General features: G+C 33.2%; 1 protein-coding gene across 1 annotated transcript in view; it reads left to right on the forward strand.

Moving 5' to 3' along the window:
• AKAP7 (A-kinase anchoring protein 7) overlaps positions 1-21,479 on the forward strand; it is a 296,088-nt gene that overhangs the window by 137,617 nt on the left and 136,992 nt on the right. Inside the window, exons 8-10 of the mRNA XM_074190040.1 lie at positions 10,664-10,794; positions 14,418-14,551; positions 20,774-20,934. Coding sequence (XP_074046141.1) covers positions 10,664-10,794; positions 14,418-14,551; positions 20,774-20,934 — 426 coding nt within the window. The remainder of the gene's footprint in view (positions 1-10,663; positions 10,795-14,417; positions 14,552-20,773; positions 20,935-21,479) is intronic.

Consider the following 21,479-nt stretch of genomic DNA (forward strand, 5'->3'; position numbering starts at 1 on the left):
ATATTTTTAAAAGTAGTATCAGTCCCCTTTTTTAGATAAGGAAACAGCCCAAGAGAGGCTAATCTTAAGTCTGATGATCTCAAATGCTTAAGATTTGAGAAACAGATTCAAAATCACACAGGTGTGATGCTGCTAGGATTCAAATCCAGTCTTCCAATTCCAAATTCTGTGCTTCTATATTCTTCCAGTTCACCTTAATTAGATCTTAAGTATTCTGTTCCAGCACAGGTTTGTAGAAAAATTCCATTTGTGAATTCATAGCAGTTGTTGTGAATTCATAGCAGTTGGAGGTTGTGTAGAGTTAGAAGCATTCTTATTGAAGAAGACCATAAGACATAAATAGGCAGGGCAGCCTTTTTTTGAAACCTCAGTGCCAGGGTAAATTCTATGAATTATTATTTATAAGTATTTGAAAACAAAAGTACTCATAATATTTTTCTCCTTGTTTAAAATTTGCTAATAACATGAACTCATTTGAAAATATCAAATTTGTTTATTGGTTCCTTGTGCCTTCCTTTGCTTTTCTCATTTAATATAAAATTAAAATACTTTCTCTGAATAAAGTTTAAGAAGAGGGGCAACATGGCATATAGTGATCTTGCCTCACTATCTTGAAGACCTGGATCTAAGTACAGTTTCTGACATTGGTTATGTGGTCCTGGACACTTATTAATGCCCCAGATAGTCAACTCATGAAGACTGAAGCCAGTCAGCTAACATGGAAAGGACCTGGAGTAATCTCTTCATCTTTAAAATGAAAGGAATTGGCCTCTCAAGTCCCTGACAGCTAAATCTGTGCTCTTGATGTCTGGTCTTACCAAGCCTGGACAGGTGCCTCTGCAGTGGAAGAGAGGATCTTTACCAGGGGCTTGTTACTATTAGTATCAAACTTTGCATTCTTAAAAATGATTGATGACTTCAAAAAGCTTTTATGAATTATGGCTATTAATATGAATTGTATTAGAAACTAAAATAGACAAAATTTTAAAATACTTATTCATTCATTTAAAATAACAAACCCATTACATGTTCATGTAAATATTTCAATGAAGATAATTATATTTTTTCAAGGTAAAAAAATTTAGTGAAAAGAGCATTATTTTACATATTTTTACAAATCTTGTTTCGTGTATGGCTTAAAAGAACTGGACTCCTATCTCAGTGTGTTATTTTGGTTGAAGTATATTAAGAAAATATGGCCTCGGGGCAGCTAGGTGACCAGTGGCTAGAGCACTGATCCTTGTGTCAGGAGGAACTGAGTTCAAATATGACATCAGACACTTAATAATTGCCTAGCAGTGTGACCTTGGGTAAGTCACTTACCCCATTACCCTGTAACCTCCCCCCCAAAAGAAAATATGGTCTCACATAAATAAGCAGTTGGGAAAGGAAGGAGTGTTTTAATAGGTAAATAATGTTTTCATATATTATATATTACTATTCATGAACCCCTCAAAAGGATTTGGGAGTCTCCCAGTGGTATGCAGACCACACTTTGAGAACCACTGCTCTATATCAATGAAATCATAGTTCAGTAAAAATAAGATCTGTTAGTGGAAAACACCCTTTGTATACAATACCTCCAAAATGAGAAGTGTGTGCTGAGGCAGTGTTCCCTTCCCCATTACAGGCTACCCAGGCACCCCAAGTTCCTGAGGAGGAAGAAAGAGTCCCTGTGCCACTTCTGCTTTCTATAAAGTGATTGTATCAGGAAGGATAGTACACAGATGGAGGATATATGTAGTATTCCATTACCCTTTCACTAGGAAGCACAAAATGTATTTTCTCATGGGAACTCTGAAAACAAACTTAGGTTTGTGTCAGAATTAGGGATGGAAAGAACCTTTAAGGTATTCAAGAGGTATTCCAGATCCCTTATTTTAGAGTTGAGAGGATAACCTATGATCATAGTCACAAATGAAAGTCAGGTTTTTTGACTCCAAATCTAGAATATAAACTTTTCCTTGGCATCACATTGATTATCTGGTTAACATATTTTAAATCCTATTTAAATTATTCAGTGGGTCGAACTGTTTTTCATTAAGGAGAATTAAATAAACTTAGGCAGGTCAGGAATCTACCATTTCTAACATTGTTTCAGTGGTAAAATTGGGGACTTGAATTCCAACAGCTGATTTACAAACTTTTAAGACAACTTAATGCTAAGTTGGCTATTCCTGCTATTCATATTCTAGGAAGAATAGTTCATAATATGATAGAAAAAACACTAGATTTGAAGTTAGAGACTTAAATTTGAATCTTCCCCTGATTATCTCTTTGACCTTAAAGAAATCATTTTATTTCCCTGAATCTCAAAGTTATTATCTAGGAAAAAGGTATCATATTACTTCGAACATATGGAATAATATGTCTAAAGGTATAATATCCATTTCATTAGCATTAGCTCAGGTCCATTAATACACTGTTAATATTTTTTCATGCCAAAAACATTTCTGTTTTGTATGAATTATATACTTGTATGTAAATATATACCTCTGACTTTTTCCTTCTCACGTTATTTTAAATAAAACCTTTTCCCACAAGTATCAGAAATCAGAAAATTGTATCAAAAATGTCAGTTTTTGAATTCTAATTTAAAAAACCCATAGATGTTTATTACTTAGTATCCCTAGTTTTTGGTCAAAACACAGTAAAATCCAGTTCCATAGCCAAAAGAAAAAAATCCTTTATTTAACATTCAGATAAATTAGGGTAGGCAGAATAACAAGGGGCATACTGGATAAATTTAGTCAATAGTCTATTTCAGAAATACTTAGAATCCCAGGAATTTTGGAATTATATAGGGAGTTTTAATATCCTATTTTAGAGATCCGGGGAGAATAAGAATGAGAGCTTGAGTACAAAAGTTTGATGGATGTGATAAGCCTGTCTTTCCTTTTGGCTTCTACAAGTCTCATGAAATTTAATTGCTTGAGGCTATCCTGGGAAGACCATTGTGGGAAAGGAGAACTCTGCCTATAGGAAAGTTCTCTTTTCTGAACTTTTTGCTCCAGTATCGATTTCCTTTTATTGTTTAGTCTATATGAAACAGGATCATGAAACACTGATATTATTTTCATAGAGTTTGCTGTTGAATGATGTAGGTAGTTAGAAAACAGAAAAATTGTGGGATTCGTTAAAGCCCCAGTACTATTCAAACTATAAATGATCTGTATTTACTCTTCTACATTGATCAATCTATAGTGTGCTTTCCTTATTTGGTTTGCTTCAGCCAGGTCTTTTAAGAGACTTAGCCTTATGGATTATTGCAATTTTTTTTTTAGTGAAGTTCAAAACAGTATTTTTATAGTAAAGTTCAAAACAAAAATTTGCTGAGATAATTCTTTTAATCATCTTCCATTCCTGAGTATATAGAATAATTATAAATATATCCCAAATGGCATTTTATTACCAGTATAGGCAAATTAACAAAGAAAAAAAATCACTCCTATATGTTAACTAGCATGCTAATTAGAAAATAATTTTAACAGCTTTCATGTATGGATCCCTTATAAACTATGTTTACTGAGAAATATGCTTGTATAGTAACATATAACTAGTGGCAGTAAAATGAGTTAAGAGAGCTGGTCTGTAATCTAAAATGACCTAGTTTCAAGTCTACCTCTGATACATGCTGGTTGTGTGACTCTGGCCGTATCACTTAATCACTTAAGTCTCTAGACAACTATCTTGAGACTAAAGGTACATAATTGTCCATTTCTAATACTATCTCAAGTAAATTGAATTAAAAGCTTTTAATATATCTAATAGCTTGGTACGTTTTCCAGGAACTTGGTCAAGTTGAGGGAAGATCTGGGTTCAAGTTATGCATCTAATATATACTAGAAAGAGCAATCATGGAGAAGTCTTGCTGATGTCCAATGTCTCATCTTCAGAAGCCTTTCAGACAGCTTTCTTTAACTGGATTTCCAGTAGACATCTTAAACCCCACATGTCCAAAATCAGGTTCATATTTTCTCTTAAACTCTCTCCACTTCCTAGCCTTCCCCATTACAATAGAGGGGGGAACATTATTCATCCAGTCCCCTAGGCTCACAACCTAAGCATCATCCTTAACTCCTCACTATCTCTCACTCTCCATTTCTAAGAGGTTGGGGAGGCCATCCTTGGAAACTCTATAATGCCTCTTGAATGTGCCTCCTCTGGACACTGCTTTTACCTCATTATAGCATGCTTGGACAGCCTGCTGGGGGGGGGGGGGGGGGGCGGGGGGCTCTGCATTTCCTCCCATTCCCAACTCTTTTCTATTTAGCCACTAAAAGATTTACCTATAGTGAAGATCAGACTGTCACCCATCCCCCTCTATCATCCCCCCATTCAGGAAGCTTAGGTGGCTCCCTATTACCTCTAGAATAAACACAAAAATACTCTGCTTGACATTTAAAGCTTTTTATAATATAGCCCCCTGCTACCTTTTCAGTCTTAGACTCTACTCTCTTCTACATACTCTTCAATCCAGTGACACTGCCCTCCTTCCTGTCCCACAAACAAGACTTTACAGGCATTTTCTCTCACCTAGCCTGGGTATGTTCTCCCTCCTCATCTTTACCTAATAGCTTTCTTGACTTCCTTAAGTTCCAACTAGAATCCCATGCTCTGCAGGAAGTCTTTCCCAACTCCTCTTAAAATTAATGCTTTCTCTCATTTACTTCCTATTTATCCTGTATATGGCTTATTTGTACATATTTATTTATTATGTTTTCCATCATAACGTAAGTTCCTTGAGGACTTTTATGTATTTCCTTCAACTCCTTACAAATCTGAAACATAGAAGGTGTGTAATGTTTATTAACCTTTTTCAAAATATTCTTGATTATTGATACCTTATTAGGGTTTTAGGAATGGTTATTTCAAAAGTTTTTAGATCTTTTTTTAAAAAGCAAGAAAACAAACTGCTTTCAAAATATTCTTCCATAATTCCCTAAAAATGTTAATGAAAGAAATTTCAGTTTAAAATGTTTCAATTAAAAATGTTATTCCACAAGCATTTTAAGGTAAAATTTAAATGTGATAAATATAATAGAATTTTTTTGTTTTTGTTTTGTTTTACCAATGAACAAGTTTAATAAAACCTCATTAAGGAAAATCATGTTCAATTTAATTTGTTGAATTTTTGTAAGTCATTATGACTGGAATATGAACACTTGTAAATAGATTATTAGGAAAGAAACCCTACACAGGCACCAAAACATGAACATAATTGGATCAAAAGGTCATGGGATTTGGATGGTTTGATCCTGAATCTCTTATATAACATCTTTTATTCTAAGTAATTTCTTCATCTGCAAAATGAAAGGATTGAACTAATAATCTTTAATATGTGAATAGATTTTTTGATAATACTTTACATTCCATTGCTTGTAAATAGATATCATTTAGCTGATACTAAGTACAAAGGTGAATAATTTTTCATATTATTGAATATACTTTAAAGATTCAGACTTAAAGATTCGGACTCAACAACAGATTATGCTTATAGGTTTGTTAAAATGATAAATGTTTATCATTCACAGGATTTAGAGCTTGAAAATTTTATAAATCATTTAGTCTAGTCCCTCACTTGATCAATGGTTGTGAAATTAGTTTCTAGGTATTTCAGGTAATAGTTGAATAATGCTATTTCAGTTGCTGGCTTACTAAGGATCATTTCAGAAAGGAGAACTGAATCGTATGTCAACAGTCTAGAGAACAAGATTTAGACACCAATGGTCTTGAAAACTTGTTTGATTTGGACTGTATGAGTGAGTGAAATTCTCTTCTTTTTAACTTTAATTCTGGGATAGAGTAGCCTATCCTGGACTTTTCTGCCTTGAGAGGTTGAGGCTTTTTATTTGCTTAGGAATTCTGACTTGAATAAGGAATTAATCCTTTTTTGGGGAACTCTTAAAGGGCTCTGATGAATTAATAATTTTCCCCAGGCTTTCATTGAACTTGATAGCTGATTGATCTCTCCAGGGTGAGACTATAGAGCTAGAACTATTATGCAAATAAAGGTCAGAAAGGATAATTTTCAACTGTTATGCTTTGAGTAAGAAAAATAAATGGCCTCAATATAATGTGAGAGGTTATAATGAAATAGAAAAAAGATTTGAGGAATAAACAAGAAAACCAACTAACCATGAATCAGTAATATAACTATTTAAAAAAGAAATATATTGGAGTGCACAATTAGGAGCATTATAGTCTCAACTATTAATGAGGCTGTCTTTTTTATATTTAAACTTCTGATAGATCTTCATAATCTTTGTCAAATTCCAAGACATATACCAAAATTGTAGTGTAACTTCCCTCAGCCTGATGAAAACCAAAATTATAAATATAATCAAAGATTGAAAAATAAGACTTCAGAAAATCAAAGGAGTTTCTTATTTTCAGCTTTGAGAACAGGTGATAAGATAATTTATTCAAGACTTAGAACTATGAAGGATTCTCATACAGGTAGTACTTCTGTATCATTAATCAAGAGGCAGCATCTAGTGCAGTGGTTAGAGCTCCAGGCTTGGAGTCAGTAAGGCCAGAGTTATTTGACTTTAAACACTTAATAACTATGATCCTGGGCAGTCACTTATCCTTGTTTGCCTCAGTTTCCTCATCTGTTAAATGGGCTAGAGAAGAAAATCACAACACATTCCAGTATCTTTGCTAAGGAAACCCGATGGAGTCATGAAGAATTGAACATGCTTGGAAAATGATTGAACAATAACAATTATCATATTGGTGGTAGGTACCTTTGCTTCTTGCTCAACCAAGAGGGAGCTGGTGGTCCAGTGTATAAGGTTTGGACCTGGAGTCAACTTCAATTTTCTTAACTGTAAAATGGGGATATAATATTAACCTATCTCACAGGGTTTTCATGAGGATTAAATAAGATAATATACACTTAATACAGTGCCTGAATCATAGGAGGCACTATTATAGCTACTTATTTCCTTTCCTCTGCCCCCTTCCATTTCCACAGAAAAGCAGTTTAAATGAGAATTTAACTTTTTTTTTTTGTCTTATGGATCACTTTGATTATCTGATGAAGCCTGTGGACCCCCTGCTCAGAATAATGGTTTTAAATGTTTTAAGTAGAATGGTATTATGAAGTAGAACAACACTATTGAAGTATAGTTATTAAAATATTAAATGCAAATAAACATAATAGGTTATGAATCCCCAAGGAGTTTCCTAATGATGAGAAAGTAATTTAGTTAACCAGTTCAATTCAACAGATGTTTATTAAGTTGCTTCTCATCCCTAGGTTCAATTTGCTTTGTCAGATGAAATACTCGACTTCATAATCACTTTAGGTATCTTGTTAGTTTATCCTATAAATTCTTCAGTATCAATATCCATCCCTCTACCTTGATTACTCCAATTATAGTTGATCCATGAAAATCTTTCTTTTGTCAACTTTTGATTCAATCAAAATACAAAAACTGTTAGTGATGGGAATGAACTATATAATCAGTTTGACATGTTTTCTGATTTTAAAAAGTTTTAGCTGAACTTAGAGTATATCTTAAGACAATATTCCAGGCAGACACAAAATTATACAGATTAACTGATATTGAAAGATTAGCTCTTCTTAGTAATGCCTTAGATCATCATTATCACCATTTAAAACATTAAAAATATAAAGATTTAAATTTAGGTTCTTGTTAACTTAAAAGAATAAGTTAAATTACATTCTTATTCCCTTCCCTTCCATCCTTCTCCCCACCCCCCCCCACCCCTCAATTGCTTAGATAGGAATAAAATGTAGGAATAACATGCTTAGTAAGGAATGTTGAGATTGATAATAATCTCCCAAATGATATTTAGTTAAAGTTTCAGGATTCTTTTCCACTAAACCTTTCACCAGATAATATCATAAATTGACACAGCAAATTTATAATATAAAATCAGTTCTTTTAGTTTCCATAGTACAGTGGAATACAGAAGAGTAATTGGAGAGACAGAGGCAAAATTTAACTTTTGAGTTGAAAAGTATAGGAATATTTTGATTTCGGAACTTATTGTTGTTTGGGAAGTCTGAGGCCAGTTATTTCCTTATATTTTTGTCCTTAATTGTTGAGTATTACTTCAGTGTTATGTATTGTATCAGTCAATGTTTGATTATGTATATTAGTGTAAGGCATCACTGATGAGGATAATAGAAAGCAGAGTTTAATTTGTAAAAAAGTCTACATTTATTTGAAATAAGCTATTTAATTTTTTGAAATTGATTTACCTTTCTAATTTCTGTCTTTTGAAATTAAGTGAAATATAAAACCTAAATGCATTTTTAAAAAGTATGTTTTGTTAATATTAAAATATATTTGCATAATATGAGTACACACTGACAAGAAGGAAGAATGTTCAGAATTTGCTTGGTTAGGGATATTTTTTATCAGTTTTCATGGCTAATTCAACCCAATTAAGAGTTTTTTATTAAATGCCTATTTTGTGTGAAGTACTAAGATGCTAGTTTGATAATCTTAGAAAATTCAACTTTTAACTCTTGGTGGCAACTTCATCTGTGAAATGAGGGGGTTCAACTGAAAATCCTAAGAATTATTTCAACTCAAACTTCTCTAATTAAAGTTTGTGGAATATATTAAAAAAAACCAGTTGATTACTCCAATTTAAAGTTGATCCGTGAAAATCTTTCTTTTTGTTAACTTTTAATTCAATCAAATTATAAGCATTTCATAGGATAATAGATCAGGAATTAGAAGAAATCTAAGAGACCACAAAGTCCAGCTCCCTTATAGATAAAGACACTGAAAGCCAGTCATTTAGAATTGGTAAATCTTGGAGGTGGGATTTGAATTCAGAACATCTAGATTACAGATCCAGGCACTTTTCACTCTACTATGTTAGCTCCATGTTAGGAGCTGGACTTTGTGGATACAAAGAAAAAAATAGCCTCCTCTCAAGGAACTTACATTCTAATAAGGAAAAGATCTAGAGATAAATAGAAGGTAAATATTTATAAAATACCTTCTATGTGACAGGGTTGGGGGTTCAAAGAAAACAATCCCTGCTCTCAAGGAGTTCATAGTCTAATGAATGTGGGTGGAAGAAAACACAAAAATTACCACTAACATACAAGCTAAAGAACAGAATCAGATCGAAATAACCAAGAGGAAGAAGGCACTGTAATTAAGGAGGATCAGGAAAGATTTTCTGTGGAAGGTGGGATTTTAACTTGTACTTCAAGGAAGGCAGAACCTTCCATGTGAGGTGGACAGTCAATGAAAAGACCCAGTCAGGAGGTTGAGTGGACTAGCAAGGAGACTGGTGTCACTGTATTGAAGAATAGGTGGGAGAGATCAGGAGTGAGAAAATGGGAGAATGGGGGGAGGATAGGGTCTAATGAATTTTAAGCCCAAGAAAGGATTTTGTATTTGATTCCAGTAGTGATAGGGAGTTCCAACCCTGGGAATATTCAAAAGGGTCTTATGTCAGAAATGACATTTGAGCTGAACTTCAAGTGAGAGAAATGATCATTTGATTTGGGGAAATTCAGTTTACCCTTTTTTTCTAAAGTTCTGATTTTAAAAGCCTATTCTCTTGAAGTATTGGAGGAGAAATATCTGTCTAGTTTTTAATATTAAGAAAATTATTTGTGCCTATCTGATGTTTTCTGAGGGCTCCAGGGACCCTAATCAGATGTAAATTCCCTCCTATTGTTCAATGTAACTTCATTGTTAAGTGTAAATTTGCCAAGATAAGAGCAACCAGAGCTCTTACCTGTATCTCTCATTCAGCTTCCTGCCTATCAAGTCTTCCAAAATGGGCTGGACCTCAATCACTGAATTGAGGATGGGATCTTCCATTTACCAGCTTTTCTCCTGACTCTTCCCTGCCTACACTCCCCCTCAGATCAGACTGGCTGTTTTCCTTTCTCTCTTTTTCCCTCAGGCATTCTTGCCTAGACCTTTGTTTTTCGTCTGTCTTCAAGCTACTTGTCTCTCTAGGAAAAAGTTTAACCTGTGAACTTGCAGAATTGTAAAATAAAAATCCTGGCTTTTCCCAACTCCAGGGCTAGTCTTGAGTTTTTCATTTTCAAAGAAGTCTCATCTTTATAGCTGTATCTCTTTTTCCAGAAGGTCATTGCTGAAAATGAGACTGAATTAACTTTCTTGTTTAGACCCCACCCAGATAGGGTTGCTGATTTGGGTGGGAACAAAAGCTGGGCTTAATTTGAGGTGAATGACTATAACAGTCATTCTTATCATTTTTAACTAGTCTGTGCTAGAGAATACTACCTATTCACCCTAGAGAATACTACCTATTCAAAGGCAAAAAACTGGGAGCTGCCTCCATAATCATCTTTAATCAAAGAGAGTTGACCAAAGGCCATCCTTTTGTTGAAATGCTGGTATTATTAATAAAATGATTAATTTACCCAGAAATTATAGAGTTCTTGAACCTTTTTAAATGCCCCAGAAGGAAATGAGATTGCAAGAAGTAAAGATAAGATGGAGATGCATTCCAGGTATGGGAGACAACCTGTACAAAGGCATAGAAATGAAAATAGAATGTCATTTATGAGAAGAAATAGTAAAATTCAACTTAAGTAGCAAGTAGTTATTTCAGACCTCATTTCTGTATTTGCCTCATGTTAATGAATACATTATATGAATATTGTTGTTGACTTTTATTTCTCTAGTATCTGAAATAATTTCGAAGAGACAGGAAAATATGGGGCCACGGAAAGAAGACCCAGTGAAGAAAAAGACTAAAAAGAAAAAAAAATTTCAACCTAATTATTTCCTCTCTATTCCCATCACTAACAAAGAGGTGCCATATTTCTTTTTACTTAGTTTTATTAAATGTTTGTTAAATAGACTTTTTTAACCACTAAGGAAATATAATATCATTTTAGCTACTTGGGCTGCTTTAGTTATGTCTACAGAAATGACTTTGTAATAATGACTTTGAAAAAAATACCATAAGTAGAGCTAATGTTAATATGAGTATTTGATTGTCTTTCCCAGCAACTGCTTTCCTCAACTGGGAGAACTTTGATTATATTCCTTAACTGAATGCTTAGGACCAGAAATCGCTAGATCTAAATAAAGAAAACTAGACTTGATAGTTACATTTGTGTTACTGAGATGCTGGTTAACCCAAAGTAATTTCTTTTATAATTACGTATCGAAATGCCATTTAATTATGGTCCTTGTATATTGGACAATTTCTGGAAGATATCAAAAAATATAAATGTCAAATAGAAAAGTATAGAGGTGAAAATGGGCACTGCCAATTTGTCCATTTTGAGAAAACTTCATACTATGAAGAGAAAAAACACAAGTGTTTTCTTATGTATGATTCAACTAATGTATAAGACATTAAAATATTAACTAGATAAACTCACTTGGAAGACTTTTTACATCATTGGAAGTTCTTTTTCTTGTGAAAAATTATTGATTACCTTATATTTCTAAGAAAAAATAATTTTACTTTGAAACAAGAAGACACCTTGAACATGAGAAAGTATTTTCAAAAATAGCATTTTGAAGAGAAATGTACATGTGTTTCTTTTTACAGGCAATACACATTGGTTTTAATATGAGGGTGCATGCATGTTTTGTTGTTTGCATCACCAAAATTTCTATTAGAACATAACAGGGGATGATATAGTATTGTTTTAATCTCATTTCTTAATTTTTTAGGTCAGTAAGTAATGTAAATAGGTGGGGTTGAAGTTGTTTCAGATGAATACTGTATAGTCTCATCTTTTTTTTCTTCTAGTTTGATATGGATTTCAGTCTTTGCTTATATAAAGGACAGGACTGCCCACAGACTTTAAAAAACTTTATTTCAGCCTTTTGTTTTTACATTTAGTGATTTCCATTTCCTTATTACTTCTGCACAATGAACTTTTCCTCATAACAAGAAAAACTCATTAAGGAAAATTAGCTGATATAATATAACAACATCTTCCACATTTTTAGATAAACAGGAGAGAGATATGCTCATTTGTTCTCTGTGACCAAGACTGGTCCTTAAAATTTTACAGTATTTTCTACTTACTTCACTGTATTAGTTCAGATAAGTTTTCCTATGTTTCTCTGAAAGGCTCATATTCATTCTTTTTTCTTGTACAATAATATTCTATTATATTCATATATTATAATTTGTTCAACTATTATCAAACTGATAAGTACCTACTCTAGCTTTACTTCTTAGCTACCACAATAATTATTGATATGAATATTTTGCCTATGTGGTATCTATATTTTTCTATCTTTAATCTCCTTAAGGTATATGTTCCCAATGAGATTACTACGTTATATAGAAGAACATGAACAGTTTAAACATAGTCAATTTTTTCAATTTAAAATTTTTTGATATATTTAATTTAAGATGTAAAGGTTACAACCTAGTTTTAAATATTTTTCTTTTGGGTGGAGAGACAGGTCCAAAAATAGGATCTGTTTTTTAAAAAAGATATTTCATTAATCATTTCTTAAAATATGTTTCTGAAATACATATACCATTTTTTTCACTTCAGTCAGCTCCAGATTAGTCCTATGAATTTTACATATTTCTTTCTGCTAAAAAAAGACAGAAATATTCGTAGCTTGTAGCGCAAAATAATCTTCCCTCTGTCAATACCAATACTGGTCAAAAAATAATGGAGAACAACTCTATATCCATAGTTCCCCTGCCAGAATAGGAGAGAAAATGTGAAACAAGCTGTGTCCAAACTCTGTGTGTGTGTGTGTGTGTGTGTGTGTGTGTGTGTGTGTGTGTGTACACAGTTCTACGGGAGTAGTCTCAAAGACATGAAAAAGATTTATTGTAAGAGTTAGAATTTTATTTCATTTTATTTTTTATTACACGTAAAGATAGTTTTCAACATTGATTTTTGTTGTTTTTTTGCAAGGCAAAAGTAAGGGGTTAAGTGACTTGTATAAGGTCACACAGCTAGGTAGTTATTAAGTGCTTGAATCAGAATTTGAACTCAGGTCCTTCTGACACAGGGCTGGTGCTCTATCCACTGTACCACCTAGCTGCCCCTAAACATTGATTTTTTGGGGGGTAAGATTTTGAGTTCCACTTTTTGTTGCCTCTTACCTCTCCCCTCCCCCTTTCCCATGACAGAGGATATAGGTTATATATGTACAATCATGTTTAACACATTTTCATATTAATCATGTAGTGAAAGAAGAATCAGAACTAAAGGGGGGAAAAAAACAAGAAAGGAAAAAAACAATCACTTGGAGGCAGAATGTTAGCAGGAACTTGAAGAAAGCTAGGTGAACTAATTAGTGAAGATCAAGAAGGAGAGAAAGTCACAGGCAGGAAGGACAGAGTGAAACTGCCGGGTCTCATGTGAGGAGCACCAGGGAGGGATGAGGAAGGGATGAAAAGACTGGAAAGGTAGGAAGCACCAAGCAGCAAGACCTTTAAAAGCCAAACCAAGAATTTTATGTTTATTCCTGGAAGGGATAGGGGTCACTGGAATAGGAGGATGAAGTGGGCTTTAAGGAAAGTCATGTAGACCACTGGGTGAAAGATGGATGGGGGTGGGGAGCCAGGGAGACCCACCAGGAGGATACTGCTCTTGTCCAGTCATGAGATATTGAAAGGCTGCACTCTCCCTGCTTCAGAAGATAGCAGAGTAGGGGGAGAAGTTTACAAGAGATAGGGATGTCCTATAGACAGCTTAAACACTTTAAGATTTCAATATCCAGCAAGATTGGAGATTAGGAGAGACTTTAGGACAAAAAAAATCTGAGAATTATTACATAAAGATGGTAGTAGAATACTTGAGTTGATCAGATCTTCCAGGGAATTAATTTACAGACTGGGGTGTCCAGCTTGCATGTAGCCCCGGGGCCCATTCATGTGTCCATGTTTTGGTTGTTGTCCTTGGTGTGTGTGGGTTGCATCATATTCATGAATGAGTCTTGAATTTTGTAAGTGACCCTTGAGGGGTTTTTGTTGGATGATGTAGCCCATAAGAGCTAAAAGGTTGGACACCTCTGACTGAGGAAGAAGAGGGCCCAGGACAAAGTTTTTGAGGATAGATGCAGCTAATGAATGTGATTTGATTGAAACTTCAATAAAAGAGACTGAGGACTGGACAGACAGGTAGGAGAGGGGAATCAGGAAGAGAGTTGTGTCATAAAAAGATGTTTATCTCTTAATCAGTTTCCTTTTCTGTGAAATGAGTCATTATTCTAGATGATCCCAAGAGATCCCTCAGTTGAACCTTCATGATTCTATGATTCAGAAATTATATTAAAGCAACTAGTTCCATCATCCATAATAGTCAAGAAGTAAAAAAAAAATTAATATGTTTCCTTGAATGCTTTTGAAATTATACCATTATTTTGTGGTTGTTTTTTCTGCAATGTAAGATTACATTTTGACAGTAAAGTCTAATGACTAGTTTTTATTTCTTTGATTAGATCACAGGAGGAATTCAGACTCTGCAAAACACAATAATACAGCAAGATAAACGGTTATCCAAAGTAATGACTAATTGTGGTTCCTTTCATGTCACTCTTCTAGTGATGCATTTGCTAAAGGATGAAGTTGACATGTAAGTATTTTGAAATAAATTCTTTTTTTCCTTATAACTTCCCTAATCCTCCAGTCATCACATAAGCACAGAAGAGAAGAAAGTTGAAAACTTCAAAAAATAGATTAAAAGAATTTTAATATAGTAATCAAATCAATAAACCTCACTATTACAGGGAAGAGATCCTACATTCTCAGAAAACTATGCCAGTGGAATGTCAATTTTTTAATTCATTCCAAGGTGGAAAGACTAAGTATAGGATGGTTATCAAACTGTTTTGTGTTATCTGAGAATAAGTCAAGCTCAGTTTGGAAAGGCTTATATAACTAAGTTATTTTGTGTTGACAGTGATCAGTAGATACAGTTCATTGTTTTTAGGTTGTGCTTTAAAAAATCCTATTACATATATATATATATATATATGTATATATATATAATATATCTTATATAGAAAAATAGAGAAAATCTTACATTCTATCTGAATAATAGAAGAGACTTCTCTGACCTCATTTTAGCACATTTCTGAGTTCAAAATCAGAATCTCAGCATTGAAAACAGTTTTAGAGACTACCTAGTGAAACACATATCTGAGCAGAAATTCTACATAATTTTCAAAAGTAATCATCTAATCTCTGATTAAATATTGACAGTGAAGGAGTTTTACTGCATCCTACAGTAGAGTATTGTAGTTTTAGAAAGTTCTAATGATTAGGAAGTTTTTTCTTATATTAAGGTTTGCAATTTTTACCCTTTGTTGCTATTTCTACCCTAAGGAGTAAAACAGAACAAGAGTAACTCTCTTCCTCTAGTCTAACCCTTTTATTTTTTGGGAAAAAAAAAAAAACAACAACCTACTAGCCTAAGCCTTTTCCAATGAGAACCTATCCAATTCATTTAACCAGTTCTCCCACTGTCCTGTTGCTCCTCTTCTGAATGTGCTCCCACTAGCTGTAATCTCCATTGTAGTGCTGAGAACTACACAGTATAGACAAGGTTTGATGGAGGCAAAGGACACTGAGGCTCTCACTTCTTTAATTCCAGACACTGCTTCTCTAACCCCAGCTTTTTAGATTGCCATGTTATACTTTTAACTCACCCGAAGCCTTCACTTCCTAAAAATCCTAGATCTTTCTTGTCTAGGGACACGTCTCTCATTCTTGTACTTGGAAAGTTAAAGATTTTTACAACCCCTCTAGTTTGTAGAGTATTTTTTGGATTCTGACTGATCCAACATGTTAATGATCTTCATGTCTTCTGCAAATTTTGATAGGTGGTACACTTTATGTACTTCATTCAAGTCACTGATAAAAATGTTGAACACCACAGAGGCAAGGACAGAATATTTTTTGGCAAACCAGTAGAAAATTTCTTCTATGGGATGGGACACTGGTCTGTTAATTACAGCTCTTTGAATTCAGTCATTAAACCAATTAAGAATTTATCTAACTAAACTGGCTATTAACTGATCCCCCTTTCTCTATTATATACATAAGGACAGGATAAAGGACTTTATCATGTATTTTAAAGAAATCTAAATATGTAATATTTAAAATATTTTGCATCTGCTATTTTGGTTACTCAGTAAATGGATAATAAATAAGCAGGTCAATATATGAATAAATAAATAGAGAGGTTAATCTGGCATAACCTATTATTTTTTATTTAAATATTTTTTTAAGGTTTTTGCAAGGCAATGGGGTTAAGTGACTTGCCCAAGGCCACACAGGTAATTATTAAGTGTCTGAGGTCAGATTTGAACTCAGGTACTCCTGACTCCAGGGCCGGTGCTCTATCCACTTCACCAATTAGCTGCCCCAGGCACAACCTATTCTTTATAAAACCATGCTGACTGTTGGAGTTTACTATTTAATGGAGAGTACTTCTGATGTATTAGGAAACAACTCAATTTATTTGTGGTTTAGTAAATACTGATAGTATAAAAGTTTATATCATCTGCATTTGATCAGAATCTGATTAAACTGTGTATGAGTCTCTGTGGTGGATTTAAAAAAATCAATAAAGAGGAGCCTTCAAGTTTATAGGGAAATTAGATATATACATAATTTATGTTTGTATGTCCTCATCTCATTTAGATTAGGACACAAAAAGAAAATAAATATTTATAGACAGGTTCTGTATAAGATAAATAGAAAATTATTAAGAGAAGGAGAGCACAAAAATTAAGAGGAGTTGGAAAGACTTCTAGTCAAAACTAAAATTTTAGGTGAGACTTAAAGGAAATCATAGACAGAGATAAGAAGGGAGAGCATTCCTGATGGGGGGGGCAGGGAATAGCCAGAGAAAATGCCTTAAACTGTCGTCCTTGTGGAACAGCCAGGAGACTAGTGTCACTGGATTGAAGAGTACATTGTGGGAAGTGTAAGAATTGTAAGTATAAATATAAAAAAACCTGACAAGGTAGGAGGAGGCTGGTTTATAAAGGATTTGAAATGCTAAATCAAGGATTTTATATTTGATCTGGATTGGGGTGGTGACATGGTTGGACCTGTGCTTTAGGAAACCACTTTATTGAGGATGGATTGGAGTAAAGAGAGATTTGAGGCAGACAGATTCCCCCAGAAGGTTATTGCAGTAATCTAGGTGTGAGGTGAAAAGGGTTTACATAAAGGTGGTGGTATTGTCAGAGTCCAGAACAGGGAGTATTGGAGAGATGTGGTAAAGGTGAAATTGCACAACTTTGACATTTTGACTTTGACATGCCATCAACTTATTAAAGTTAGCATATCCAAAACTGAAATAATTTTCTTTCCTCCCAAACTCTGTCCTTTTGCCATCTTCCCTATTACTAGTGAGGACACCCCCTTCCTACTACTCTCATCTAAATGGCATCCTGAAATTCTCACTTTATGCCATCCCTATATCTAATCTGTTGCCAAAATCCTGTCAATTTTATTTTCATGACATCTCTTGTCTACTTCTCCCTCTCCTCTGCTATCTTCTAAAGCTGCCACTGGGTGAAAGCAGCCTTTCAGCACCTCATGACTGGACCAGAGCAGCAGCCTCCTGGTGGTCTCTCTGCCTCCAGTCTTTCCCCAATCCTATCCATCTTGCACTCATTGGTCTGCACCTTGCCCTGCATAGAACTTGTTTGTACAGGTTGTTTTCATGTGTTTTCTTTTTACTCCTTAAGAGTAGAAACTATCTTTTGAGATACTTTGTATTCTCAGTGCTTAGTATAATACTTTAACATAGTAGACCTTTAATAAATGCTTGTTTATTGGCTGGATTTATTATTTTTGATTATATATGATGGGGAAAAAAGGCATTTAAGGGCATGTTTACCTCACATTTATTTTAATGTCACTCCATTCTGGGTAAAAGAAAATGAGAAATGATGAAAGAATAGAATGATATTTTTAAAGCTATAAGCAAACTTAGAAATCATTTAATAGGATTGAATAATTTTATAGATAAGAGAATTTCCCCAAGTACAATGATTTGTTCACAGTAAAACCCCATCAGTGACACATATACAGTTTGACCCTTTGTCCTATGCACTCATTACTGATCTAGTTTGAGTAGCTTCAGTATTCACTTGATTATTTACAAATACATACTCCACTGAACCTAAATTATAATTTGAGTCTTTATTCTAACTCTGATATCCCATTAAAAAAATTTAAAGAATTTTTACTTTGAAATGTACGTTCATCATTTTCTTCCTTAAAATGAATTTAAAACAAAAGGATATTTTAATATAGTCATTAAATAACAAATCAATTAAAAGTAGAGAAAATTCTCAATTCAAAAATATAGATGAATTGAGGAAAAAAAGATATATGAATGCAGATCATTTTACTGTTAACAAAAAATGGGGAACCTACTTAATAGGTAGAGTGTTATTGTTGCTATTTTTATTTGTGCCTAACATAGACTTTTCAAAGACAGGAACATTAAACTCTTTAAAATAACTTCTTATTAAATTTACCAGAATTACATTATTATATTCCCTTTTATATTACATATATTCACCTGCAAGATTCATGCATGTTTTAACATGTTTAACAAATATTGACAGCACAAGTTTTAATCCACTGACTTTAGTAAAGATACAGTCCAAAAGGATTGGATTTGCAAGCCGTCTTAAATAAAATAAGAAAATTTGTAATTTTCAAAGTCGTTCTGAATATATGAATTTGGCTCTAAAATAATTAGATTGATTTTGTGTGTCCCCTAACAAGCTCATTATTCCAGAACCAGTGCTAGTTTGGGTCAATAAATAGGAAGAAAAAAATACCCACTGATTAAAAATTACCATTGATTCTATGTTACATACTTCACATAGAACTACACACAAAAAACTCAAAGAAATGTAAAAAATATGGTTTTCTTGAATATCTATGTAGTTTTGAAAAGTACTATTTATTGGATAACATCTGCCCCCTAGTGACACTAAAAAATCTATTCTAAGAATAAAATAGATGTAATAGGTAAGCTATGTAATAACTTGATTTAATATTGAAAATAACATTCCATGATTCAGACTGAGGATCAATATATTTTCTGCTATAAAGTTCTTTGTGTACTGAGATGTCTTCAAGTTGATGAAGAGCAAAAAATAAGCAGCAGCATTTAAAGTGATTCTTCAAAGTTCTCTGTGTATACATCTCTGTTATTAACTACATCAAGTTCTGTCCTGGTCATTTATTGATCTGGGAAAAGGACGAGAGAACTCAATATCTTTATAAAGACCCTCCTCACTCTGAGAGGATGTCCTGTATAACAGTAAAAATCTAATAAAGCTGTATTGTATAGCTTTAAAAAAAAAGAAAATAACATTCCTACAATGAAAAATAGTAGAGAGCTAAAAGTTTAGAAGATTAAGTTAGTAGTCTATTTTTAATAGGGAAACAAAACAAATGAAATAGGGCAGTGCTTCCTGATATGAACTTGGCATCCATTTGGTAGGCTAATTAATAGAGAACTAAGGTTTCTCTTTAAACTATTAGAATATTGGATTTAAAGCTGTGAAGGACATAAAACATTACTTCATTCACCTTCTCCCATTTTGCAGATAAGTAAATGAAGGCTCATAGAAGTTAAGAACCTTGCACAAAATTCACATAGATTCCAAATGGCAAAACTAGGTTTTGAACTCATGTAGAAATACAGTGCTCTTTCCACTGTTCCCAAATTGTATTTAGAATACTTTATGGGGTTATATTTTTATATATTGTGTATGTTTGGATCAATTTATAGTGATAGAATCCATTATATTAGTTATGAGTTAGATATAAGTTGTAGTTTGTAATATTTTAGGTATATAATGTCAGTATTTTTTCCTAATACTTTGTTTTGACAAGTTAGTATTTCAGAACTCTTGATGAATCAGGAAATAGTTGTTACAAGTAAATTCACTTGCAATTTTTCAATAAAAGTGAAAATATTAGAAATTTAATTTACTTTTATTATATTTAAGTTCTTCATTTTGTATTAACTTTAACTTTAATGCTTATTTGTAAATCTCAAGATGCAATATGAGGTTATTGTGCTGAACAGTTTGATTCCTAGACATGATTCTGAACTGACGCTGATGGAGCAAGCTGAACCAGAAGAACATTATACACAGTAATGGCAACATTGTGTAATGGTTGTCAACCATGATGGATTTAACTCCTCTCAGCAGTTCAGTGATCAAGGACAATTCTAAAATGCTAGTGATAGGAAATGTTGTCTATATCCAATGGAAAAACTGGGGTCTGAATACAAACTAAAGCATAATATTTTCACTTTTTTAAAGCTTATTTTATGTTTGTTTTTTTTTCTCATTTTCCCCCCTTTAGTTCTGAATCTAGTTTCACAAGATGACTAATATAGAAATATTGTAGAAATATATAGAAAAATGTATAATTCAAAAACTGAATTTTGAAAACCATTTTTGCATGTAATTGCAAAAAATAAAATAAAGTACCATTCAAAAAAAATTTTTTTTAGGTTTTTTTTTTTTTTGCAAGGCAAATGGGGTTAAGTGGCTTGCCCAAGGCCACACAGCTAGGTAATTATTAAGTATCTGAGACCAGATTTGAACCCAGGTACTCCTGACTCCAAGGCCAGTGCCTTATCCACTACGCCACCTAGCCTCCCCAAAAAAATTTTTAAAAAAGAAATCATTCTGAGATGAAAATATTTGGTAATCATGTTTATGATTCATACTAGATTTTGGTTTATTTTTTAGAAATGTTAACTTTTTTTCTGACTTTTATATTTTTCTTCTCTTAACAGAGGTAGAAATGCTCTTTTGGAGACAAAAGCATTAATAGAAGAAATACTACAAGGAAGAGATTTGAATTTACCTTTTCAAGGAATTGGTAATTTTGGAAATCAGGTTGGATTTGTGAAATTGGCAGAAGGTGATCATGTAGCTGCACTTATACAGATAGCAGGTAAAAAGCAACCTGATTAATAGGGATTAAAAATATATGAAATTTTTTATAGTATATTAAAATAATGAAATCCTATTAACTAAAATACACTTTAACTATTTTTTCTATGCGATTTCAAATAACTATTTTAAAATAAATTTATAGCCAATTGCATTTTTTTTACTAGTTATTGGGGAAATAAGGAAGTGAAAATTTTAGCTAAAGGGACCAAAGCATATATGATTTTGTGTGTGTGTGTGTGTGTGTGTGTGTGTGTGTGTGTGTGTGTGTGTGTAGGTCATAGGGCCAAACTGAAATACTCTTGAAGATCTAGCTTGAATTTGAAGTATATGAGGGTTAATAATATAGAATAAGACTGGAAAAATAGCATCTAGAATATAGAAGTCCTTAAATGCTAGGCTGATAAATTTTCTCCTAAAAGTAATAAGAAACTGCTGTCATCAGGTCAGTGACATTTCTTAGCCTGTGCCTTAGAAACACATGGGCATCTTTATGAAGTTTTGCTCTGATGTCTCATTGTGATATGAAAGTTTCCTGAGTTCCTG

This window comes from Macrotis lagotis, chromosome 5 (genome assembly GCF_037893015.1).
Source record: "Macrotis lagotis isolate mMagLag1 chromosome 5, bilby.v1.9.chrom.fasta, whole genome shotgun sequence".
Taxonomy (NCBI): Eukaryota; Metazoa; Chordata; class Mammalia; order Peramelemorphia; family Peramelidae; genus Macrotis; species Macrotis lagotis.